The sequence below is a fragment of the Cynocephalus volans genome, chromosome 6, assembly GCF_027409185.1.
Source record: "Cynocephalus volans isolate mCynVol1 chromosome 6, mCynVol1.pri, whole genome shotgun sequence".
In the NCBI taxonomy this organism is placed as follows: Eukaryota; Metazoa; Chordata; class Mammalia; order Dermoptera; family Cynocephalidae; genus Cynocephalus; species Cynocephalus volans.
Window position 1 is genome coordinate 76009104 of NC_084465.1, and position 27632 is coordinate 76036735.

General features: G+C 33.9%; 1 protein-coding gene across 1 annotated transcript in view; it reads right to left on the reverse strand.

Moving 5' to 3' along the window:
* VWDE (von Willebrand factor D and EGF domains) overlaps window positions 1-27632 on the reverse strand; it is a 76091-nt gene that overhangs the window by 6663 nt on the left and 41796 nt on the right. Inside the window, exons 13-25 of the mRNA XM_063101053.1 lie at window positions 27470-27606; window positions 20245-20400; window positions 20016-20120; window positions 18366-18480; window positions 16345-16595; window positions 14900-15119; window positions 13433-13570; window positions 5889-6455; window positions 4324-4419; window positions 4146-4241; window positions 3039-3134; window positions 2364-2459; window positions 979-1074 (exon numbers count right to left, since the gene is read on the reverse strand). Of these exons, the coding sequence (XP_062957123.1) occupies window positions 979-1074; window positions 2364-2459; window positions 3039-3134; window positions 4146-4241; window positions 4324-4419; window positions 5889-6455; window positions 13433-13570; window positions 14900-15119; window positions 16345-16595; window positions 18366-18480; window positions 20016-20120; window positions 20245-20400; window positions 27470-27606 (2169 nt within the window). The remainder of the gene's footprint in view (window positions 1-978; window positions 1075-2363; window positions 2460-3038; window positions 3135-4145; window positions 4242-4323; window positions 4420-5888; window positions 6456-13432; window positions 13571-14899; window positions 15120-16344; window positions 16596-18365; window positions 18481-20015; window positions 20121-20244; window positions 20401-27469; window positions 27607-27632) is intronic.

A 27632-nucleotide genomic window follows, 5' to 3' on the forward strand; every position in this document is an offset into this window, starting at 1 on the left:
TAGTCAAAGCCTCCTAGTTTTTGAGATTTGCCTTAACTTAGTCTTCACTTCTTTCTGTTCCGTAAATTGGTTCCTCAGAGAAAATCTGAATTAGAGGAGCTCGTTCCCTGTGCCCATACGTCCTGTTAGAGTGATAGTTTCTTTGCTTCAATTTCATCCTAAGAATTGTAGCCAACTTCCAAATAGAAACAGAATTGCAAACCAAAGTGCATCATGGCAAGGCAAGTAAGAATTTTAGGAATTAAATTATGGAGATGTTATAACATGTTCTATACTAAAAATCTACATTTTATATAATTTCAAAAATATGAAGGTGCAGACAAATGCATTTTAAATTTCACTTATTGACATTAACTCATATCTACTCTCTCCCCCTCAGGACATTCCCATTTTTCTGAAACAAACAAACAAATAAACAAACAAACAAACAAACAAACAACCCCCCCCAAAAAAACCTGTAGTTTTAACTAGATGAGAGCAAGTGTTAAAATAATGATCTATAAAGAGGAAAAACGGTGCATCTTTATGACTCTGCATCATCTTGCATAGTGTTGTGCACAGGTGACTCTTCATAAATGTTTAATGAAACTAAAGTCAGGAGAGATCATAGGATAACAATGGACAACAGATTGAACATTTTTTTTTTGTTGTTATAAAGACAACAAAAATAATACCATTTTATTATAATAGACTATAGGAAAACTTTGCTTATTTATTTCACACCTTGTTCCTGCAAAACCGCACAGACAAGTGCCAAGGTTGTGAGTTGAACATATGTTGAATAAATATAACCATTATATGTAATAACTCTGATATATTTGTATGAACTGGTTATTTGGTTACTATATCTGCAACATCACAAGAAATAGAGTGGAAATACAAATAACATCTTCCCTTTAAAACTTGTCCCGTGTTAACTCACAATTCTGTTGATGTCTAACTTCTGCCTTTTTTACTCATAAAAAAATGAATAATTACCATTCTGACAGTGTGCACCAAAGAATCCATTTGGACAGAGGCAAGTGTTTGGCTTATTACAGGAACCACCATTGAGGCAAACAGGGTCACACAAAGCTAATGAATAGCAGAAGGAAAAGAGACCATAAAAGATTTATTACGAAAAAATGGAAGCTGCACAGAAATACAAAATGGTGCATAATAAAATATTTTATTTTTACTGCAAGTAAAATCCATAACTTATAATTAATTAGATTTTGCTAAAAATAAGAGGAATGAAATAACTGGATAATCGCTTCGAAAGTATGTTCATTAAATTTACAAATAATACTAAGCTAAGAGTGTGAAGGCTATGATTAGAATTCAGAAGTCCCCGGTGAGCTAAAAATAGTAATTGTTAGTTACAAGAAGACAATTCAGTTCAACAGCACTAACAGGATGGTTTGTAATCTGCTCAAATACATGTGGCCATTCATTTCTCTCTGTCCCTTTCCCAATTAAAATGGGAAGCCCGCGCTCAAGTCCTACCACACTCAAAAACTTTCTTTGTTTTTGTTTTCTTTCCTTTGTTTTGCTTTGAAAGGCACTGCAATTCCGTTTTTCAACTTAGATTTTTCTGTAAGGTCTACTACAAATACTATTTTTTTCCAAACTCCACTTGCCAGAATTAGTTTCTGTCTTCTCTGATTCCAAGTTATTACATCATTCATCATAACCCAACTTGTATCACAATCATTTTTATAATTGTATCCCAAGTCTCCTTCACTTACAATATGTTACTTGAAATCAAGGCAAAAATCAAATTGATCTTTGTTTCCCTGTGCATCATGCCTTATATGTTAGTGGACAAGTTATAATGTTGGTTTAAATTTTCATTGAGAGAAGTCATTAAATTGCAGTGGATTAGATTAAACACAGATAATTGTAAACACTGCTCCCAAAGAAGCAAACAGATACTGTGAAAAATGAAGGGAATAACATGATGGGTGTCTGCTTAACTCAGAACTTCTTAAATATTTAATGAAACAGAATGTTGGTGTTGTGATCAAACATTTAAAAGAAAGCTAGAGGATGAACCACAGATATGTTTTTGTCCAGTAGGGAAGGAAGAAAACATAAAGGCAAAAAAACCCAAAAACCAAAAAACAAAAGACCCCCCCCCACCCAAAACCCACCAGTACTTATTGAATAGGGTAGCCCTAAAACTGTAAACACTGTATGGTCCGATATAAGAAGAAAAAAAAAAAAAGATGAAATATAGACTTTTAGAAATCTGTTTAAAATAACAACTTTATACCTGTCTTGTCAGATTGGTTTTACGTTCCTTAGGTGCAAATCTTTTGGACATTGGTATATTTTAAATTTCTTTTAATTGACATGTTCATTGAAAATACTTCTGATCTTACCTGTACTACAGGTGGGTCCATACCAGCCAGGCCTGCACTGGCAAACATCTGGTGTAAGACATTTACCTCCATTTTCACAGTGCCTGTTACAAACCACTAAGATCATGGAATAAAAATAAAAGAAAGGTAAATTAGGCTTGGAATCCTCTATTGTTGGCTATTATCCGGCTAGCTCATAACTGCCAATCATGTCTGCTAATGAATAAGATCAGAGAGAAGGATAAAACATAATTTATAATTTGGCTTTAAATGATGTCTGATTCTCACATTGTTATTTTGCTAACAGACATGGGGAAAGTAGAAAACTATTGAGCTGAGTGGTAAACAAGAGTTGGAAATTTGAGAAAATGATTAGTTACTGATGAAAATAATCACAAAGATAAACTAAAAGAGATAAGTTTATATGCAAATTAACAAATTTGAATTTCTATTATCCCAAAGAAAGGGTCATGGATAGGGTCAAGAGGATAGTTACTTCTAAGAACAAACTTCTTCATCTTAGTTCTACTGGTCACCTGTTGTTGTTCCTAGTGCTGTCCACATGGTAACTGCTGTCATAAATCACGAATACGTGTTCTTTACTTAGGGTCTGGATTCATTTCATTTTGTGTTAAAGCCATCAACTACTCAAAGAAGCAATTTCATTATATCAGACTGCAAGAGAATTTTGCTTACTTGTTTCACACCTTGGTCCTACAAAACCATAAGGACAAGTGCAGAGATTGCCAGCCAAGCACGTGCCACCATGCTGACAAGGTGGGTTGCAAAATTCTGCAGACACAGATTATGTTATTGTCAGCATTTAATTTAAAAAAAAGCCTGTTTATATTTATGAAGCACATTCACAATAAAATCTCCATGTAAGAGCATTTGTAATGAACTCAGTTTTTTGATACAAAGTTTAGTTCTATGGAATTGCTATACGGATTCACACTCTAAAAATATTAACAAATCATCAGCATGTTGTGGTTTATAAAACTTTGGATAAAGCTTCTTCTGAAAAGTGAGACTTGGACTTGTGTATTCTAGCCCTATAAATAGAGCATTTCTATATATCTATAGTTATTTTCATATGCTATTGATATTCAATGTTTCTGTTAGTTTACTATAAATTTAATTTGTAGCCTACTTGTCATAAAAGTATTTAATGTGGCTCTCGGTTTATTCATATTTATATGTACCACCTAACAAATTACATTATTTTAAAATATGATTTTAGAAATAAACAACAAATTTAGTCCTTTAAAATATCATCCACTCAAGATTTTAGCCAAAGCAATGCAATTATGTTTAAAACTACATATAGATGTATTTTTAAAAATCACTTTTTGGGTTTCTTCTTAATACCTTATATGTTCTAATTATTTGGCATTTAACTCTTTCCTAGACCCATGTCTAATAAGTCATTCAATAATTAAGCATCTTCTACTTGAAGCTGAAATATTTGTAGGAATTATGGTGACATAGCTAAGATCTCAAAAAATGAATTTGCAAGACAACTTTACTAAAGAGACGCTATTGCTCTTTAGATCTGATTTCAAACATTTGTTTTTAAAATTCTCAAATAAATTATTTTTAATAACTATTTTTAAACAACTTGGACTCTTGCACGAACATTAATGAATACCAGGACACTTCAAAAAATTCATGGAAAAATTTGTATTATCTTTCAATTCTATTCTTCCACAAACTTTTTGAAATACCCTAGTATATTAGTATATTTTTAAAGAAAGTAATGCTTTCTTTTAGCCCTATTATTTGATTTTTAATTTGAATTATCACCTTCATCACAGGTTGCTCCACCAAGTCCTGGAGGACATTCACAAATGTTAGGCTTAATACATTTTCCATGGTTTTTGCAATCAGGATGACATACAGCTGTATAAAATAAAGCCCATGACTTAGAAATATTAAATATCAAATAAAATTTATTATGTAAACAAACAAATGAGCTACTTACCAGTTTGGCAGTGAGAACCAGTATAACCAGGTTTACATTTGCATATGTTTGGAGCAACACATGCCCTGCTTTTTCCACATGGGTGTCTACAAATGGCTGCAAAAATCAAGTAAAAAAGGCTCAATTGTTGATACAGTATATACATGTTGTCCACAGACTTAGTTATAATAAAAGTAAAATTCTCTGAAATTTGAGCATTTTAATACCACTATTAAACAACAGCCACATTTACCCAGAAAGTTGTTTTTTCCCTTCACATTTGTTTTACTACTAGAATGACTGAGGAAAATGGGTAAAAAATAGGGTGAGAAGAAAGAAGTACCATGTGGTAGTTACTCCCACAGCAGAACCTGATGTTGGAGATAGCAGCTAACCATACATGGGATTACAGTCCTTTTTTCAGAGGGCAATGAAGTTTCAGATACTAACCAACTAAATATTGGTGAATGACAAGGATAATCAGAATTCAAAGAGCAAGATGCCAGGAATACATCATAAACTAACAGGTTTGTATTCCTCAAGCTTCTCTAACTATCCACTGTGTTCTATTTGACATTTAACACTTCCTGAGGTAACTGAAATGCATGAGGCAGTTTTGTGTTACTTGTTAATAATAAAAGAGTTTTACATGATAAACATTTAGGTGTTGAGGGTTATTATTATTATAATCCCCACAGGAAAAAAAGTAAAAAAAGCTTCTCTAGGTAATACTAAGGACAAAGGACTACTCCAACAGCTCTCTCGCTTAAGTTTGGTTTCAAACAAACCAAAACACAAATAAAACAAGACAATAAAAAAAAAAAAGAAGAAAAACTTTTACATTGTCAAAGGCAAAAATTTGCTTTGCATCAGAGAAAACAACACTGATAATTATGAAAAGATGTAAACGATACTTCTAAAATTAAAGTGATACACAACTTGTTTTAGTCTCAAAAGACCTGAAGGAATTACAGAGAATCCTAGTTAAGGCAAATAAGCAAATACGGCAGACTTAGTAATTTGAAGTGCTAAACACCCACAGTGAGCTGAAAAGAACCCAAGCCACCATGTAAATCAGATGTACATTCACATCTTTGTTTTATCTCCTTAGCTGCTTGAAAGTCAATTAGCTCTCCAGAGCTCTGCTTTCTCATCTGTAAAAGGCAAAAAACATCCAATATGTAGGGTTCTTATATATTATATGATATATTTGAGACAGAAGGCTTCTACAGACCCTGTGACATAGTAGGTACTCAATAAATATATTTATAATGTATATTATATAGTTGTAATACTATATAATAAGAAGGTACTTCAAAAAGTTCATGGAAGTATTTGTATTATCATTAAATTCTATTTTCCATCAACTTTTTGAAATACCCTCATATTATTTTAAAAGATAACTCAGAAAACCCACTTTTTTTCGAAATGTGATGAGAATATACACAAATAATAAATAAAATAAACAGAAATAAGTGAACAAGTGGAATATATAGAAATCAACGAATAGAAAAGTATATCTTCTGAATTATTTAAACTTGAACTACATAGTTTTCTTTGTATCTTCTGAAGAGTTTTAATCCTACCTCTGCAATTGATACCGTCTCCATAATACCCAAATGGGCAGCGTCCACATTTGAAGTGACCATCTGTGGTTTGCACACAGGAAACGCCAAGAAAACAAGGTGATTCAGCACAAGTTGATATTTTGGTTGATCCAAACTTTCCTGGCAAAATAGTGACTGCTTTAGTAACCAGTGAAACAAGCCTATCCTTATGCTGTGTGTAAGCTTGGGAATACCCATTCTTTTGAGAATTATACTCTCCTGTCTTTGTTTGGATGGTGTTCTGGATAACATCCGTTACTCCGCCATGGGAGCTGTTTAGGTTAATGCTTAAAGAACTGTGGTTGTTCTCAAGAATTTCCAACCTTTCCAGACTGAGATTTGTACTGCGAATATGATCCACATGTTCAAAACTTGATATCTCATAGAAAATAGCCTTCTTTGAATTATCCATTTGAGCTGTAACTGATTTTAGTGACAAGCGTGAGATGTTGCTTGTGTTCAGGAACTTTTTGATAGTAGCAGGACTATGGCTAAAGCTTGTACCAATTACCGAAGGCTCTGTTGATGGTGGCTGAAAATTTATATCTAAACAACCAAGAAAGAAATAGAAATGTTAGTCAATAACAGTTGCTAATGTTCTGCTCTACCCACAATATTTGGCATCAAGTAATTCATTCCTTCTTTTAGTGTATACTACACGTATAACACCATACTAGGAGCTGTGTAATAATAATAATAATAAATAATAATAATAATAATAAGGTTCCTGCCTTCAAAGAATGTATAATCTATTTGGGTACACAAAATAGCACAGAATGTTAAATATTATAAAACTTAAAGAACAATAATTAAAAATTTTATTAAGAATTAGAAATAGCCAACAAATGTTTATTGATCACCTAATACACATTAGCTTCAAAGTAAAAGAAGGCACAGCCCCATCCTTCAGAAACTCAGAATATTGTTAAGCATGCAGACATGTGAACAACTCATTATAACAATCTCTGATAACTACTACAAGAGAGACAATTTCATGAGATGAAAACTACAGGAACATAGAAGAGTAAATAAGTAACTTTTTCCTGGAAAGAAGAAGACAGAAAATAAATGCTTAAATAAAAAATGGTAAATTACATAAATGCTATTTTATACGAGAGGCAAAGAACTGTGGCTCTGATAATTTAACCAACGTGACAAAAATGAGATTTTATATCCCTAGTTTTTTTTGATTGCTCAACTAGGAATTAAAATTTTTTTATGTCTTATTTTTTGGAGGGTTGCCATTTATTTTTATCTTCCAAGGTATTTTATTCCCTTATAATTCTTTTTTATTTCTTTGGTTGGAATAATCTAATTTTAGAGTATGGACATATTTCAGGTAGTGATTAGACACGTTTTCCTTTTTATACTTTCTATTGCTAATTTAGGATTTGATTTTGCACTGTCTTCATGCACAGCTCTTCTCACACCCCTTATAATATAAAAACAGAGAACACCAAACCAAACCCAATCAAAACCAGATAAAGACAAAAGAAAACAAATGAAAAACAACAAAAAATGGGCTGACCCCGTGGAGCACTCGGGAGAGTGCAGTGCTGGGAGCGCAGTGGTGCTCCTGCCGCGGGTTCGGATCCTATATAGGGATGGCCCGTGCGCTCACTGGCTGAGCGCGGTGCGGGCGACACCAAGCCAAGGGTTGCGATCACCTTACCAGTCACAAAAAAAGAAAAAAAAAAAAAAAAAAGACCCCCCCCCAAATAGTTATTCTTAACGTAATTGGTAACAAGTGCAATGAAAGATTTTTCAAAATTTGAGGACTTCCTGAAACATAGAAAGCATATGAGTTCAGACTAGTAGTGAAACAAGAATGCACCAAATATAGCCAAAAACATAAATTAAAGCAATGAGGTAAGCACAATTAACTGTCAACAAATACAAAGAGCAAGAGGGCCCTGGACCATCAGTCCTCTCAGAGTCAGAGCCCTGCTTTAGAATGTCTGCTTTCTCCCGCCTCTGTACACTAAGGGACTGCTGCTATCTGCCAAAACTGCTTTAATGAAACATTTCCTTAGGACAGTTTTTGGTATTAGGATTGGAGAAAGATGTACAGAAGAATTGGAATTAACCTCATGTTTAAAAATATATAGTAGAAGAGAGGACAGAAGAAGCAACAGTTAACAAACTAATTTTAGTAAAGTACATTTTTTCTTTCGAAATTTAGTGACTTTGACGTTCTTATGAAAATATATATCAGAAATATGTGAAAAGCCTCATCAGAATCCTGAGGGGAAATTTGCCTTACACTTATTAAAAGGTGCTATGAAGCCAGACTAATCAAAACAATGTATTACTGGCATAGAAAAAGACTATTGGATAACAAAAACATAATAGAGAGCATAGAAATATGTCTCAATATATTTGTAAATTTAATAAGTAAAACATTATATTTAAATTCAGTGTAACTTATTTTATAAATGATAGTTCATAACTGCTATTCATCTGGAAAATAAAAAGTGTTGGGCCTCTACCTCACACCATAAAATAACAAATTCCAGATGGATTAAAAATTAAATGGAAAATATAAAATAATAAATGTTTTTAAAAGAGAATTTAAGAGTTTATATGCATAACTTAGGAAGTGGGAGATCTTTGTAAGCAGAAGCTACAAATAAAAGCTGGAAGAAAAGATATATTTATTTGATTATATAAAAATTTAACACTGTATGAAAAGATACCACAGATAAAAGCAAGCCACAGAGATAAAGAAGATAATTTCAAGTATATATTGTATAAAAGATCAGTGGCCAGAATATATCAAGTACTCCTATAAGTCAATAAAAAAATAAAAGGATATGAACAGAAAATTAACAGAAAAGCAAATCTAAATAATTATTTTTTATAAATGAATTAAATTGATAATCTTTGATATGTTCTATCAAAAAAAAAGAGAACAAAACAAAACAGTGGGAAGATACAACTAGACAACTTTGGAAATGAGAAAAGAGAAAAAGCTATATGTATGAAGACATTTTTAAATTATACAAGAATACCACATGTAATTTTATACAAGAATTTGGAATCTAGATGTGATAAATGATTATTTGGCAAAATAAACATGACAAAATTGACTCAAGAAGAGGAAGAGAAGTTGATATAAGTAGAAACACAATCTAAAAATCACCCCCAAAACAATGATAGGATATATGATCTAATGGAAATGTTTTACTGATAATCAAGAAAGGAGTATTTTTAAAAATTGTTGCAATGCACAAGAAATGAAAATTTTATAAACCTTTGATCATTGACATATGTCAATTAGGTTGAATTGGTTGATAGTGTTGTTCAGTTTTTCTATAGCCTTGCTGATTTTCTGTCCAGAAAAATCAATTATTTGATTTTTCTTTCAATTATTCAATTATTAATTTCTTTCAGTTATTGAGACTGAGGTATTTAAATTTCCAATTATTATTGTAGAATTGTCTCTTTCTCCTTTCAATTTTGTCAATTTTTCCGTCATGTATTTTAAGACTCTATTGTTAGGTATGTACACTTTTGACTCTTTCATCATTATAAAATATCTCTCTATATCTCTGGCAAAAAAAAAAAAAAAGACAATTCCAGGAAAGCAACAAATAAAAGGGAAATTCCTTAACTGGATGAAGGGTATCTAGCAGAAACAACAGTGACATCACAGTTAATGGTGAAATACAAGAAGAATTTCCATTAAAATCGTTAAGAAACAAAGCTTTTCTATCCCTGCAGGCTTTGCACTGGAGGTCCCAAATATTACAAGAAGGGAATAAGTTTGAGATCTTGGGCCCTGCAGTTAGATCGCTCAATTCAAATCTCTCTTCCATTAATTACACCTCTGTAAATCTGAACAGATTACTTAACCCATTTATGCCTCTGCTTAATCATCCATAAATGGAAATAATAACAGTTACTGAATATAGCTATTATAAGGATCGAATGAGGTAATATACAAAAACATTTGCCCTGTGCTGGCACATTATAAGTATAGACTAAATTTTACTTAACATTAATATAAGAAAATAAATAAGAATAGGAGATAAAACTCACTATTTGCAAAAAAATTATTAGCTGCCAAAAAAATCAAGAAAAAGAATCCACTATAAAAAGAATGTAAATCAGAGCATTCAGTAAGGCAATTGCATGCATAAACAACATTACAATTAAGACAACTTTTCTGTGTTCCAGGAATACATAGTGATATCTTCCAAAATGAACAAAAATCCCACTCATAGTAACAGTTGGTATTACAGAATGCCAAAGCAAAAAAAAAAGCCAATGTGAAATATGAAAGATCATAGAATGTTACTGAATAAAAATAAAATCATAGAGTGTTATTGAATAAAATGATAATTATTAAGAAAAAACCATGAAAAGAAAAAGGCCTTGTGAAATAATGAACTACTCTCAGGGCTTAATGTTTGAAATGGTGATTTCCAACCATAAGCTTCTCTGACATTACCTTAATAATGCTATCCTTTGTTCATTATAGGACATGAATGCATTTTTCTAGAATGTAAGTCAGAAGATTCAATATATTAGCAAGAAGAATACATTGCAAACTGCATTATTTAATCTCTAGTTGTTCTTTCCACAAATCAAAAAACCTGAGGAATAATAAATATGTTCTGGAAAACAAACAGGGGCAATACTTGTCATTAGATTTTAACCCAAACCATTACTTACTAGAGGCATTTGCATTTGTTGGCTGAACATGACTCTCTCTCTGTTTGGCATTTTTACCATCCTCTTCCTTGGTTACACTTTTATCAGATCCTGTGAGAACCACAGTTTGTATAGTAAATTCATTTAAAAACTGTGTTTCAACTAAATGAGTACATGAAAAACAGATCAGAGTTAAACTATTATCAAACCAAAACATTGTAAATAAGAACACATAATACAAATGTCATTTGGGCTGAATTTTTTGCAAATTAGAGAACTAGCTTAAACGTCATCTCTTCAGCAAGCCTTTCTGGCATGGGCTGAATTGTGCCCCCCCCAAATTCATATGTTGAGGTTTTAAACCCTAAATGTGGTTGTACTTGGAGACAGCGCCTTTGAGAAGGTAATTAAGGTTAAGTGAAGCCATAAAAGTGGGGCCCTAACCAATAGGACTGGTGTCCTTGTAAGAAGAGGAAGCGACAACAGGAGAGCACACATACAGAGGAAAGACTCGTCAGGAAGGCAGCCATTTGAAAGCCAGGAAGAGAGGTTCTCACCAGAAACCAACCCTTACTGACACCTTGATCTTGAGCATTCAGCCTTCAGAACTGTGAGAAAATAAATCTGTTGTTTAAACCACTCAGTCTGTGGTATTCTGATATGGCAGCCATGCTATGAATTGAATGTCCCCCCCAAATTTACTGATGCTTGGATTGTGTCCCCCAAGTTTTATATATTAGAAACTTGGCCCCCACTGTGACTGTTGGGAGGGTGGGAGATCCTATTGTGGTAATTGAAAGATGTGGCCTTGAAGAGGTGATTAGATTTGTAGGACCATGCTGTAGTGAACGGATTAATAATGATGGTCAGGTGCGCAGTTCTGGGGTCTTGAAAAGTAAAGCATGTTAGAGTCTCTCTCTCTCTCCTCTGCCATTTTCTACCATGTGAAACCCCTGAGATGCTATAAAGCCATCACTGAAGAAAGCTCTCACCAGATGTGTTCCCTGGACTTTGGAATTCACACCCTCTGAAACTGTAAGCAACAAATTTTGTTTTCCTCCAAATTACTCAGTTCTAGGTATTTTTGCTATAAGCAACAGAAATGGACTAATACACAGCCCAACCTGACCAATATACCTTTCTTCAGTCCCACTCAACCACCCAGTCAATTTCATCCATTTGGGTTCTCCCACAGAACTTTTTCCTCACACCATTGAATCTTATACATCTCTTTCCTCCACTAGTTAGCAATTACCTCAAGAATAAGAACTGTGCTTTATTATTTTTGTATTCATTGACTCTGGTGCCTACCATAAAACTAAATGAACACCACCAACAATCAAAAATTCTTTTGTATTAATAAGCATCTTCCTAAAATACACAAATGCCTCTAATAATGTTAAGAAACTTATTAGTCACTTATGTGTAATAGGATTTGGTTTAACTTGCTTCCCCCTACATTCCACTTGATAAAGGTTTTATTGAATGAATGGGCCTCTTTGTTTGGAAAAAAATGATATTAGATATTTCAGTGCATAGAGTGGAAGTGTGAGTATTAGGGACTGGATCTTGAGGGGAAATGTGAGTAGCTGAAGTACAGGGAATCCCCTTACCATCCTGCGCTACGTTCCTAATATCTGTTACCTCCAGGGCTAGATAGGCCCATCCTAATTCAAGTACAAGGTGTTTTTACATTATTAATACATATTTTTCATCAAAATATGGTCCCATTCACTTAGTTATACCACAGATATGGATCCTTGACTCTGTCTTCTATAACTTATTTTTCTGTTTTAGTCTTTTAAAGTGTTGACATTCACCAATTTTTTGTCCCCCTTCCTCTAAATCTAGATGTTCTCCCTGGGCAATTTCATCTCATGGCTGATGACCATAAGGATTGTATCTTTAATTCTCCCTCATGAGCTCCATGTGCATATTTCATAGTCTACCTACCCAAACTGAATTCACTAGCATTCTCCTCCTAAACCACTTCCTCCTATATATTGCATATGTGCCCTAGCTCAGGCTGCCATAACAAAATACCATAGACTGGGTGGCGTAAACAACAGAAAATTATTTTCTTATTCTGGAGGCTGGGAAGTACATGGTCAAGGTGTGGCTTTGGTGAAGGCTCTCTTCCTGTCCTGAAGATGGCCACTTTCTCAGTACATCCTCACTTGGCAGAGAGATCACACAAGCTCTCTGATGTCTCCTCTGATAAGGACGTAAATCGTATCAGATCAGGTCTTCATCCTTAAGACCTTATTTAACCTTAATTACTTCCTTACTACAAATACAGCCACACTGAGGGTTAGGGCTTCAACATATGAATTTGGAGGGGACACAGTTCAGTACACCACAATGAGGATGCCAATTCTACACACTCATTCACCTAAAACAAGCACTTGAAACTTAATGACTTTCTTTCCCTCACCAGGCTAATCCCAATCATTGACCAAGTACTATCCACTTGTTCTTTTGGTAGCTCTTTCATCCATTTTCACCTCACCTTAGATCAGAATAACATCATCTTTTTCCTATACATTTGAAGTCTAAGCTCTTCTTCCTACCTTCAGACTTGTACAATTCCATATTCACAAGCAGTCCATCCTCCACACTGATCCTTAAATAAACTTTTCAAATGTAAATCTTATTATGTTTCTCTCCTAATTCAAAATCTTAAGGGAGTCCCTCATGGCTTTTCAGTGGTCTGGCTGCTGGCTACCCGTCTAGTTTCAAGCCTTGTAGTAGCATTCCAGGCACACTGAATGAATACATGGCTAATAGAGAGAATGGAACTGAATGATCTGAATGAATTAAATGCAGACAGGAAAAAACATCTCATAGCAGAAAACAGGAACTTTTACCATGACATATTTTTCCATCACCATAAAATCCTTTTGGACATGAACCACAATGGTAAGAACCAAAGGTATTGAGACACTCTACTCCTGGAAAGCAGGGCCCAGATTCACACTCATCAACATCTTCCTGGCAATTTTTGCCTATGTGAAATATAGATAAGAGTTCAAATTATTTAATATGGAAAACAATGCATGTCCAACTGGCTCATTATTTGATTTCTTCTATGCTTTATGTATATCCTCCTGACCCCAAAAGAACTGTCATACATTATGAGGAGAGAAGTGTGCTGTTTTTAAAACTTACTGTATAATCTAATGTTAAACCAGACCCTTTAAGTACATAAGATTTTTCCTATAAATAAAGCAATTTAAGAAGCTCATTAAAATTTAAGGCAAAAAGTTACCATATTATAGCAGTAATTTGTACTTTGTGGAAAAAAATACAGTAATTAAAAAAAAAATAGAATGATTGCCTGCTTGGCTTAAAGACAACTTGTTCAGTCCAGCTATTACATTGACTGTGAAGATTCATGAAAAGTTTCCAATGTGGTAGGAAAGTCAGTCTTTCCTCGATAAAAAATTTTGAGATGACATGGTGCTCGTTGAAATGCTTAACAACACATTTGAATGAATAAATTCAGTCATTAATGGATATTAGTCCTTATTACACTATAATTCATAAAGCAATCGACATCTTAATTCTTTCAAACATAGTCTATAGTACAATAAAAAGAAAAGAGGTATCTATATTCATAGTTCCAAATGATAAAATTTTTATTTTAAAATGCTGAAGAAATTAGGAGACAAATTTTCTGCTTAGTTCTATTATAATGTTAAGAGGTGTCTTAAAGAAAAGTATCAGCTCAATAGTTGCCTATTTATTTATTTAATATTTACATCTATTTTACTTCAAAAATATTGATGTATGAGTTTTTTAAATGTCTTGGGAAATTAAACATTGTCAGTCATAAACTTATTTCTAAAGTGAGACATTTCAAGACAATTGAGTTAGTGAATATGGTAATATTTTATTTGATTTCAACTCCAATTTATGCCAAGGTATTTCTAAGTTTAAAATTATCAATAAAATATCTATTAAACGATAATTTTTATATTTTACTTGGCATAACTTCTTTATTATTCCATATTATATTATAATAATACATTTAAATGTATTTCTACTTATCAAATATAGGTAAAAATGTTTGGAAGCCTGCAAAACAGGTTCCTACTTTGCTATTATAGTTATAAAAAATTGGCAAAATTGCAAGAGTATATGTAAGCAATTTACAATTTTAAAAAACCAAGAATATGGATCGCAAATATATTTGTGATGACTAGAATTTTTAAAGTGCATATTGACATCTGTAGGACCATACGTTTGCTAGAATAATCTGTAGATGAATGTTCCAAGAATCTTTCCTTTCTTTGTCCATATTCTAGTTTAGTTCATGAGGAACCACAACTTACCTTTGAGCCCAGGTGGACAAGCACAGGAATAACTGTGAAAACCACTAACACATCTGCCAAAACCACAGGGGTTTAATTGGCACCCACTGACAGCCACTTCACAAAGACCACCTTGGAAGCCAGGCAAGCAGACACACAGGTAAACTCCACTCCCTGGAGGAAATTTCATATCAGATACACATGATCCACCATTTAAACAATCACACGACTTCACAGTCACCTACAAAAGAGAAAAAGTAAATGCTTTATTTTGCAATAAAGTGACCTTCAGTTATCACTGCAGAAATCATGACAGGCATGTATGTGTAGGTATGACAAAATCACCTATTTTTGCAATATATATACAGTCAGCCCTTGGTATCTATGGGTTTTGCATCAATAGATTCAACCAACCATGGATCAAAAATATTGTTTAAAAAATTGCATCAGTACTGAACATGTACAGACTTTCTTCCTCATTATTCCTTAAGCAATACTGTATAACAACTATTTATGTAGTATTTACATTGTATTAGGTATTATAAGTAATCTAGAGATGATTTAAAGTATACAGGGGGATGTGTGTAGGTTATATGCACATACTAAGCCATTTTACATCAGGGATTTGAGCATCCGCTTGGGGAGGTCCTGGAACCAATCCTCATGGGTATCAAGGGACAACTGCATATATTTAATATAAAAAGGTATTTAAAAATAGTTTAATAAAGCAACTATACCCACTCTCAAGAGCATAGCCACAATATAATTGCTAGGGATAAGTTTTTTAAAAAATGTTACAAGACGATCAATTTCTATAATGCAAACAGGATAACTGGAAAAAAAACCATCATTTAAGTAAAAGGCAGTTAGGCACTGGCCAGGGTTATCCCCAAACTGTAGACCAAACAATCACTTGAATTACCAGGTTAACAGGACATAGAAAGCCATTACCCTTCAAATCATTGCTTCTGTGTGAACATCTGTTCCAAGTTACAGGTGAGTAAAGGGCACAAAAACAGTTTATACGTATTAAGAGTCCATGACTGACATACTGAAAAGTAAAATCGATAAAGGAATTAGAGTTGCTGATTAGTTATTCATCTGTTATATTTATAATCTTGATTTCAAATTCAACACCTTGAAGGAAAAGGGTATAATTACCAATTTTAGATTAATCACAGATCTTTCACGGAGGTAGAAATGAATGAGTTATTTATCCTTGTCATAGTTAAGTGGAGAAAAATGGGTAGAAATGATTAATTTAGATCCATGTTTCTAGGCTTGAGACTTTCTCTAAGGTTTTACATTCTTACAAAGAATAGTCAAATTTTTGCCAGTTTAATATTCCATGCAATGTTTAATAACTTCATTGCTCTTTACAATTAAAAATACAGCTTGTATTCTGAATTTAAAATGAAGTTGTTCGTGTTAAAAAATCGAGTGACATTTACGTAACTATAAACTACCTCAATCCTGACTCTAGTTTCAGCATCACAGTCATCATTAAGGCGCAGAGTGAAGTTCTGGGGAGCCTGTGACTCTGTTTTCCACATAAGAAGTCCTGCAGAGGAAATGCTCGCTCCTTCAGGACCAGAGTCCAAAGTAAAATGGATGTCAGAACCTTCTGGATCGATGGCCATGAACTGGTACTCAAAGTTTTCTCCATAAAATGCCTGTAATTTGTCTTGAGGTGTTTGAACCACTGGGGGTTGGTTATCTGTAAGAGAGAAAACACTTAACTTTATGTCTGTGTAGAAAAGGAAAGAGGTGCAATTTTGAGAGCTCCCACAGAGACAGGCATTTTGATAAAGATTAAACTCTGCTAAAAGTTCTATTAGCTGCCTTTTTTTTTTTAAACATTCTGAATAAATTCTACTCTATTCTTAGAAAACGTAAAACTGACAAGTGCAAGACCTCAAGCTTTGCTACTAGAGTGTGAAAGCACTTTGAATACAGCATAAAACATATTAATACACTCACACTGCCCAGGCTGGATACACTTCTTCTGTCTTAAATTACTTCCAGGGACCGTTTCACTGCTTTCTCTCACTCCCTCTCCTTTACCCTCTTTTCCTTTCAGCCTCACTTTCTTCCTCCCCATTGCATTTTTCTTATTTCTTCTTTACTATCAGTGGCTGAATTGATCATTGGACTTTCCTGAAAGTTCTTTGCAGTACCTGCTTTCCCAGTAGTGATAACTAACTAGGAACCCATCAGTCACACCCGTGTTCTGCTCCTGAGAGGTCCCTCCAGCAGCTGATCTCACACACTAGCAAAGTCACTATTACAAGGGACAGGGAGAGTTCCCTTAAAATATCTTTTTATATTGTCTTATATTTTAAAATGTCCACCTTCCTCACCACTGGCTGAACAGATGGAACGTACAGACTCACTGCATTGCACTGGGCACAAGCTTCCTGCATCCACAAAGCACTGATGCTAGGAGACTGTACTTCTGACATTCGTTCTACTCCTGAGTCTCCTTGCCCAAGTGGCTTAATTTATTGATCTTTATTTCCTCATCCTCAAGATGAGGAGTTTGAGACAAAAGATATTTTAACACCTCATATCTTTGACCACTATGAGTAGATAATGAATCAGTCATACAATAACCATTAAAAAATACAGGCACCAATTCAGAAGTTATATTGTGTTTTCCTTGCTTCTTGAACTAAATTTTTCTTCAAATTTCCATTGTTGTCCCACAATATTCCAAGTCTTGCACCCAAGCAGTGAATTATATGGCACGTGGTCTAACACAGTAATGAAGTTTTTACATATAATAACATGTATAATGTTACATAAACTTTTATGACTCCCTTAGATAACATTAGATGGGGCCAGGAAATAATTGTGTCCTATTGTATCTAATAATGCCTAATTTCCCCATGAGGAAGAGAACTTGGACACCCATGTGGAATCATCCATAGCTGTATTTAGGAAAGTGATGAAGTTATATAGTATAAGACTCTCAATTGGGATACCGTTTGGGTGCAACAAAGTATCCTAAAACTATCTATACCTAATATTATACTAGTAGCATCACAGAATGGTAGTGCTGGAAGGCACTTTATAGAGTATTGAGTCCAGATATCTTATTTTACCGGTGATGAATGCAGGGCCTGTGGAGCTTAAATGACTAAATGCCTTGTCACAAAACTGAACAGAGGTAAATCTGAGAATAAGAAACTGTGTAACTGAATTAACAATTCCCATTTTCTCCATTAATAATTCACACTCACTTTCCTTATCAAATATTAAAATAAATATCCCATACTCTATTGCAGTATAATCATAGAAATTATATATATGTATATATATATATAATTAAATCCTTTCATGTTATATTTCTTTTCAGCAAAGTAAATTATGCATGCTAAATTAAACACAGTGTTCATCCATCTTAAACACATTTATGTAACTTGTGGTTTTAAACCCTTAAAATATCTTGTATAGCAAATATTTAGATTAATAAAAAATAACTTACTTTCTAAAAATGACCAAGTAAATTTTGAAATTTTGGGTCTACAAATCAAACAATGGTTGGTTGGATTTTTCTCCCCTTCAATGTAGCAGAGTCCATCAATAATGCAAACATTTTCCTAATGGAAGTTTTTTAAAACAGAGAAGATCGATAAAGATACAGCTAAAGTTAGTGTACAGAACAGAAAAACTAGAAAGATAGCAGCATATATACTGAAGATTCCAATGAAAGCATATTCTCTGCTTTGATCAGAGAAATTTTTATACCTCATAATCATAAATGCATGCTAGAAAACAAATTATTTCCCATATGTGTACATGCCCATGGAACTGATCAATTTAGAGGAGAAAGAAAATACATATGTTGTATTTCTCTGCAAAATTATAGATTACATCTTATAGATGGGAGAAAACCTCTATTTTCTTTTTGCCTTTTTCACTGCTAAACTCATGGAGTGTTTTATTCATAAAGAAATAAAAATGACATATTTTCCTATGCATCTTATAGAATTACATTAGTTTATAATTATATTCCTTTTTCCTAGCAGCCCAGTATGTCCTGTGAACACAACAAACTAGACCAGATCCATGGTATAATTATTCACACTTGATAATGGATATCATTACACAAAATAGTTGAAAGAGATGCTGACACACACAGAAAAAAAAAAAAACATTAAATATAGCCATCATTCTTAACTTGGGAACCAAATTTTATTCAGGAGGTATAAACTTTGCTCATTTTATAAAATATCTTGATATCACTTGAAGCATTACACAAAATTAGCACAAAATATTCCCAAGAGGAGAAAATAACCTTGAATAACAGACTTTTAGAAGTACTTATGGACATGTGGAAATGGAATATTTGAGGAGAAATAAAAATCAAACAACTTCTCAAAACCCAAAACTTCTTACGGATGTGATCTGATGGCTAATCTCAAGAAAAAACTTTTAATTTAGGAAAAAATAATGCTTTATTTTCATGTACATGCACAGTATGTAAATGTTATTTTGTATGCTCCTCAGTTTTGAAGAGTCAAGTGATATAAGATCCATGGAGTCTGTTAAATCAGCAATTCACATGTGAGAGATCCCTGTCAATAAACCAGTGGACTGGATATAAATTGAGAAGAGGTTGAGGCTATGGGGACTCAGATCAGGCTGTGCTGTTGTTCTCTCCTCCATCAAGTGGTGGGTATTTGCATGGTCCATCGAACTTAGTTGCCAGTAAAAATCCCCATAAAAATGCTAGCCTTATGCATTTTACAAATTCTATGTAAATGCATGTTACTTGCCACGAAGATAACTAGCTAACCACGAAGAAATATCTTCTTGAAAAATCATTTTTCTACTGGAAAAGCAATATATGCAGGAAGGGAGTGATTAAATTTAGTCTGAATCTCCTTTTGATTTTACAGGAATAAACTATCTGCCACTTCAAGAGGTTTAAAATAGAGACCTCTTCCTTCCGATTTCAGCAAGAGCCACAGGCAGAGTAACAATTTCAATTAACCTTATATATACTTCTGGAAGACTTTTCTCTATTAGATTTTCTGATATAAAGGTAGAAAAACTACAGTTAATATGCCAACAGCATGAGAAATTAAAATGCTTATGATGTATATGTGAAAATAAGTGGAAAGATACATACCTTTATAGTACATGAGTCATTTTTATAGAGACCACAAACTTGACAAGCACCATCATATATGATCATTATTTTGGGATTACTGAATTTATGACCATCATTAGATACCTGTAAGATGTAGTTCTATAATAAGATAATTTGTTCTAAATTTAGCCTCATAATTACACTACGAAATTTTGTATGTAAGTATTTACTTTGTTTATAAGTATGGGGATGTCTTTTTATTCTTTACCTTTAATTGCCACTTCACAATTGGTTCCTCACCCCTCGGTTCCATGGTTTCAGACTGCTGGACATGGGTGGGTAGCTGACAATCAATGGTTCTGCTGTTTTGAAATGTAGTCTGTGCATACATGGGTTCTCCAGGAACCCATTTACTGCCATTATACTGAAAGCATAATGAGAAAGCAATTAAATTCTGTTAAATTACAGAAATGTTTTGCTAGTGAATTACATATAATCAAAATACAAATTTTAAAATACATGCCTAGTATAAAGGAACATATAACAAGGAAACAAGTCACACTGAGAATGAATTTTATTCAGATTGATGAAAGATGTATATATATATATATATATATATTTAAATTTGATGTAAACCACTTATAATGAATCGTGCATTTCTTGAGGGTTCAAATCAAAGAAATTACCAATAGCGGCAACAGATAATGAATCACAATGTAACAACTTTTGTAGCAAGAGGAAACACACTTGACTATGTAGTTGACACTTAGTGGATTGATTTTCTGCCATAAACCCCCTCATTTTTCCTGCAAAAGCTTCCACCTTTTACATCTACTTGAAACTACTCTTCATTTGCATAGTTCCCATAGGGCCTCTCCTGTTCTTATATCACCCACCTCCCTGACTATACTTGAGTGGCCCAGGAGTGGAAGTATACTGGGCCAATGCTTTGATTACCTGGTATATTTCAACTTTGGACCAAAGAGGATGTTGGCTCAGTCAGCCTCTAGTGGCTTGACTTGCAAGATACTAAACTATGGAGCCACTGGTGGCCATGTTTTTCACTTTGTAGAGAAAGACAGTATGGAGTGAAATGGAAAACTGAAACCTGCAAACAAAGAAAAGCAGACCCGAGACAAACAGATACACACACATACAAATGTGCACATACTGAGTCTTCCTGGTGTACAAGTCCCATATTCAAGTCTTTTCCTAAGAATGTAGCTAGGCTCCAGTCCTTGATTCTGTAAGAAATATGCTATCCTAATAATAAGTAGCATTTCTGCTCAAGCTAGTTCATAATAAATATTATATTTGCTCAAGCCAGTTTATGTAATTTGAAACTGAATAAATTCTAACCAGTTAACCCTATTTAATAACTCAATGGCATATCGTGCTTATGGCATACTTTAAATATTATTTTTAGGGTTGAAATGCATTGGTGTCTAAAGAAGAAAAGCCAGAATAATCTTCTGAGTACTGGTAACTACATAGAAAGCTACAAGGATATATTTTGTTGCCAAAATTTAGATTTATTTATTTATTTTTTAATTCATAACTGTAGAATGTTTTCAACCACTCAGAATTGGCCTGCAGCATGCTGATGCTTCAGTACTATGGGTCAACAGAAGAAGAAAGGAAGGCAATATCACTCTAGTCTGTGGCTAGTAGACATTATCTTGTTGATTTGATGACTGACTGAATGAGCTGCTGTGTAAATGTCCATGCTTAAGGGGGTCTGTGCAGTCTGGTCCAGCAGATCTATCAATGTTTTCCCTCTAGCAGAGTAGGAATGACAGCAATGACTCAGAGTAGTCATGATACCTACATTTAGAAGGATGTAAGGTCTCTTGGTGTCCTGTGTGGAAACAAGACTCCTGCCAGTGACTGGGAAAATAGTAATTATTTCCATCCCTCTGTTTGGAGGGTCCTACCCAAAATGATGAATAAACAGGGTTCTATTTCCTCTCCATTCAACAATATCTTGTGAGTATGGATTATGTGAGGAAGATATTCTGGTGAAAAAGATCATGAAGGAAAAGACAGACAAAATACAATTTTACTTAGGCACATTTTTTTCAAATGTGCCTAAGAATAATTAAAGGTCACCTTTCTTTTTTTGAGGATAATGTTAATATTTCTGACCTTTTCTTCCATCAAATTGCCATAGCCAAGATTCAAATAAGGTGTAGTAAGAAAGAAACCACTAAGTCTAACTAGCACAGTCAAAGAATAGTTCAAAAAGGATAATACTTTTCTTCCTGAGAGTGCAAAAAGATTCTGCCATTTGGACAGTGGGGGCAGAAATGTAGAGTGTGTAGTTGGACATGGCTGGATGGAATTGCATGTGAAAAGGTGAAAAGACAGAGATGCATGAAACAGCATGGAATTTTAGCAGACCATAAATGGGAGGTTCAAGCCTGCACAAATAGATAAGAACTGGATCATGAAGGGCCATCCATTTCTAGTATAACAACTTTGATTTAATCCTATTAATAAGTAATTTAATAATTGGATTCTGTAGAGTCCAGGATGCCTTGGGGGGAGGGAGTGAAGGAAATGATTGAGTGGTTGGATCTCTAGCTAAGAACATGTATAAAATTAATATTGAGAAAGTAGGAAAAAAGCATTCACAATATGCTGCCCTTACTGTAAAAAAGGAAGTATGTATCCATGTCTTTATATGAAAAGCTACAATAAGGATAAACCAGAAAATAAAGAGAGTGGAATAGATAGGAATGGGATGGAAAGAAGGGGTAATGGGGAGCAGGTGGCAGGGAAGAGATGAAAGTGACAATTCTGTGTGTATACCTTTTGTATAGCTCCAAAGCTAAAACCATATTAATATCTCACATACCCGCCAAAAAGTACATAACTGAAGTCAACCAGAGTGCAGAGAGAAAACTCAAAATGCCAATATTAAAAAATAAACCTAATTGTATCTCAAATGGAATGCACACCACTCTGAACAGAATGGGAAAGAAAATAGCTAATCTAAATCAGTTTGGAAAACAGTATTTGTCTTTATAATGTTATAATATAGTTTTGTACATTTCTTTTTCACAGAGGTATGGTTTAGAATTTCTGAAATGGATTTATGTATTTATTAAGATTAAGAAAATAGGTAAATATGTGACAACAGTTTTCATTTGTGAAGAAAGGAGTTACAAATAAGGAAAGGAGGCCGCTAGAATGACTCTTTTGGTGTTGTATTGGAGTCAAAAGTATCAGTATTAATTCAAGGAGATGATACACAAACAGAAGGACAGACAAATGGATAAATAGATAGGTATATATCTAGACTCATGTGTGTATGAGTATATATACATACATACATTTCCTAGCTCTATCTATTGAGAAGACCAAGAAGCAATAACTACCTTTAACAATGAGCACAATTTGCACCCAAATTTTGATTTTTAAGTGAGATTCTCCAATAAATGGAACAAAAGCTCTTTGGAGAAATAGTAGATTCTAGGATCGAAGTTGGGTAAATACAAGGTATCATGTGTACCTTGTCTGGCATATCATGTGATGCCAGAGAGTGAGAAACTGTTTAAAAATTGTGAGGCACATTGTAAAGACATGAGAACCAACTTGGAGGAGCTCCCAGTGGCCAAAGCTGGAATAATTTAAGTAGCAAAATAATTAATAATAGCATTGAATTAGAATTCATAAGTGAGTATCTATTAGTCCATACTGATATAAATAAATGAATGAATAAATAAATTGGGAGCAAAGAACAGCTCTTCCTTTCAGTAGAATTCCAAATAATATATTAGAGGAAATGATGAAAATAGAAAATCACCATTGGCAAATGCCATAGTAATAATTGTTGCAAGCAAAAATTATAGTTGTATGCTAGACAATGGGAGAAAAAATATGAGGAGAAATCACATATTTGTATAGTCTAAAAGTGTCTTCCCACAACATATTTATTAATTACAAGGAGAAAAATAGGAAGTTTACAGTAGAGATACATGGCAAACACCACCTTAAGTAAGTGATCAAGATGTACATCACCAGTAATTAAACACATTGCATCATGACACAACATGTTATAACTTCAATCTAATATGAGAAAGGAGCATTCTACAAAATAGCTGGCCAATTCTCTTCAAAACTGCCAAGTTCATAAAACACAAAGAGAAACCCTGCACTGTCACAATCTGAAGGAGGATGAAGAGACATGATAGCAAAATGCAATATAAAAATCATTAATTAGATCCTAATCAGAAAAATAAGCATTAGTTGGACAACTGGCTGAATTTTAATAAGGTTTATAAATTACTTAATAGTATTGTATCAAGGTAAGTATTCTGGTTTCAATAATTGTTTTACAGATATGTAAGATCTGTATTAACATTTGGAGAAGCTGAAGGAAGGATTATTGGAAACTATTATTTTTACAACTTTTCTGCAAGTCTCAAATTATTCCAAAATAAAAGTTTTAAAAAATTACTTCATATAATGTGAAGTCATGAAGGTTTTGGCATGATCTAATTTTTGAAAAGCTAGATTTTTAAGAGAAACTCAATCTTCAAAGGAAACTGGAATTCAAACTAAAAACGAGAGCAGAAAATCATGTTGACTGAGCACATAACAAAGAAGCTAGGAAAAGACATTAGCTTAATGGAAAAGAAAGAGCATTCTGTATAAACTAAATACAAGGATTTGAGCAGGTGCCATACTGATGGGTTTGGGGGTCCTAAAATTGTGCCAAATTAGACAGGCTTGGCTCAAGGAACAAATCAAAGGATAGAAAAGCCTTTAAAACAGCACCAGGCAGGATTGGGACTGGGAGAGACCAACAACTTCACCATAGTTTAAAATAAATTTCAGATAAGCATAATCTTGATTTTGGCAATTGAGCATATTTCTTTCTTTCTATGGTTCTGTATAGTGTTTTAGAGAATTCCAGATTTTACTCTTTACTTATCAGATGTTTTGAAGAGTAAATCACAAATAATATATCTGAAGGTAAGTACAAGATGTACTTTCCAAGAGCATATAAATCTATAAAATTCTCTCCTGGCAAATCACTTATAGTGTGATGTCATATGATTTATCCTGCCAAGACTAATATAATGTCCACTCTCTTGAGTGTTATTGAAATTATATATATGTATGTGTATATATATGTGTGTGTGTGTATCCTTCTATTGTGCATCTCATTATTTCATTGGGATTAAAATATTTCATGGCTTATTTAGAAAGACTCTACCCATAAAATCCTAAAATAAGCACATTTGTTGTGTATAACTATTTGATTAAAACACACACACACACACGTCATTTTCTCCTATAAATTCTCAGTCTCAGAATCACATTTAGCTTCATCAGTTTAGAGAAAAGTTAAGAAGAATGTTAAAATATAATTTTCTGTTTTGAGCTGCCTTTAAAATAAAAATCCCACTTGAGGGACTGCAAAATGGTGTAGCCTTTATGGAAAATGGTATGGAGTTTCTTCGAACAATTACAGATAGATCTACCATATGACCCAGCTATTCCATTGCTGAGTATATACCAGGAATGGAAATCATCATGTCAAAGGGATACCTGTACTCCCATGTTTATTGCATCACTATTTACAATAGCCAAGAGTTGGAACCAGCCCAAATGTCCATCATCAGATGAGTGGATAAGGAAACTGTGGTATATCTACACAACGGAATATTACTCTGCTATAAAAAAGAATGAAATACTACCATTTGCAGCAACGTGCATGGACTTAGAGAAAATTATATTAAATGAAATAAGCCAGGCACAGAAGAGAAATACCACATGTTCTCACTTATTTGTGGGAGCTAAAAATAAATAAATAAATAAATATACAAACAAACAAATGGGGGGAGAGACAAAACAATCACAAGTCCTTGAACTTGTTAATACAAGTGAACAGATATGATGTTGATTGGGGGGGAGAGGGAGAGGGGAAAGAGTAATTGGCTAAGGGTCACTAAAATCAACTACACTGTATATTGATAAATTAAAATAAAATAAAAATGAGGTCAGCCAAGAAACAGAAGTATTGCTAAAATTTAAACAAATAAATGAATAAATAAATAAACTTAGTTGGTTGAAATGAAAAAAAAAAATCCCACTTGAATAAAGAAAGACCATATAAGTAATCACCAAAAATAAGGAATAATTTGATATGCTAATGTCCTAACTGAGTGATTATGTCTGCTATTCTGGCTTCCAGAAAGAAACATATCAATTTGGGGTGGCGGGGGAGAGATTTTCCTCTCTGAAATCCATAGTAAGGGAAACATAGAAGATGAACACAATTATTCCTTAGGAGATAGGAGGTGCTCAGTTTCCCTGGGCTCAGGTTACTAGACATGCCTCTGGGTTTCAAGCCACTCCCTGAACTCTCAGGCCCTCTCCTCTAGACCTTCCCCTAGAGGAAAGTTACTGTTACTAGTTAGACCTATGTTCAGCACCAGCATGTGGAAAATGAGACCACAAGGGGCTGGCTTATGCAAATCCAGTGGCTGGGCATGCTCAGTAGAGAAGAACTATATAACCCTGGTAGCTGAATAACCTTCCACTAGGGGTCCTAAAGAGCACAGAATATTCTTGAATGTGTTTGGAGCATGTGATAGAATTTGACCAATGAACATGCTCTAGAAAGAGACCAACTGAACATGCATAAGATTGTTACATAACTGAGAACCATCCTCTTAGCTGAATATTCATTAGATAGCAAAACTATAAAAACTGAATCCCAGCACAAGGTGGTGGTGTTGCTCACTTTCCTGGGGCCAACCCACACTTCTCGGGCAGATATGTGTCTGCTTTCTTTTGTATCAAACTTACTTTCAGCAAGCAGCTGCTCACTCTCTTGGGCCAGCCAGCACCCTGTACCCTATAAGTGTGAATTTCTTACTTTTGTATTAAACTCGGTGTGGTCCCTGCTCAGTCACGGGAGGGAGACCACACTCTCTATGTGAAATCTGTACCTCTTATTCGTTACATTAAACTTGTCCTCACTTTCTACTGTGACTCTGCTCTTGAATTCTTTCCTATGGCAGAATCAAGAACCTAGTAAGAGGATGAGGTGGGTTGAGGCCAAATATCTGACCCCCCAAGACCCTTCCTCAGACATCACTTACTTTTCAGTTTGTGAAAGAGAAATGTTCACGTCTCTATATCCTGTAGTTTCTGCAGTGTGTCTTTGCTAAAAATGATCTCCATTCTTTGATTTTACATTTCAAGAAATACATATATCAAGCTTGATTTTTTTTAATATGACTGAATTTAGTGAGTCAATATCTCAATTTAAAATTATATAAAAATACTTTAATAAAGTTAACAAATAGGAAAGCTTTAATGTTAAGCAGTGTAATCATTTTCCTGTTCAGCTCTCTGTTGATATAACTAACATCCTTTGGGATTATGTTGCTAATTGAGAGACCTAACCAATCCAGGACAAAATTAATCTGAATAACTCATAGCTCACTTGTCTTTCAACTCTATAATTGACATACCTGTAGTCTAGTAACTTCACATTTAATTGAGGGTGATTCTTTGAAGCCTTTACCAAAAACTCTCACCATCACACAATTATATTTTCGAACATCACAGAATCCAGCATTCTCAAGTTCTGTAATTTCTGGAGCTTTGTCTTTGAGAAAAATTATAAGAATTGGG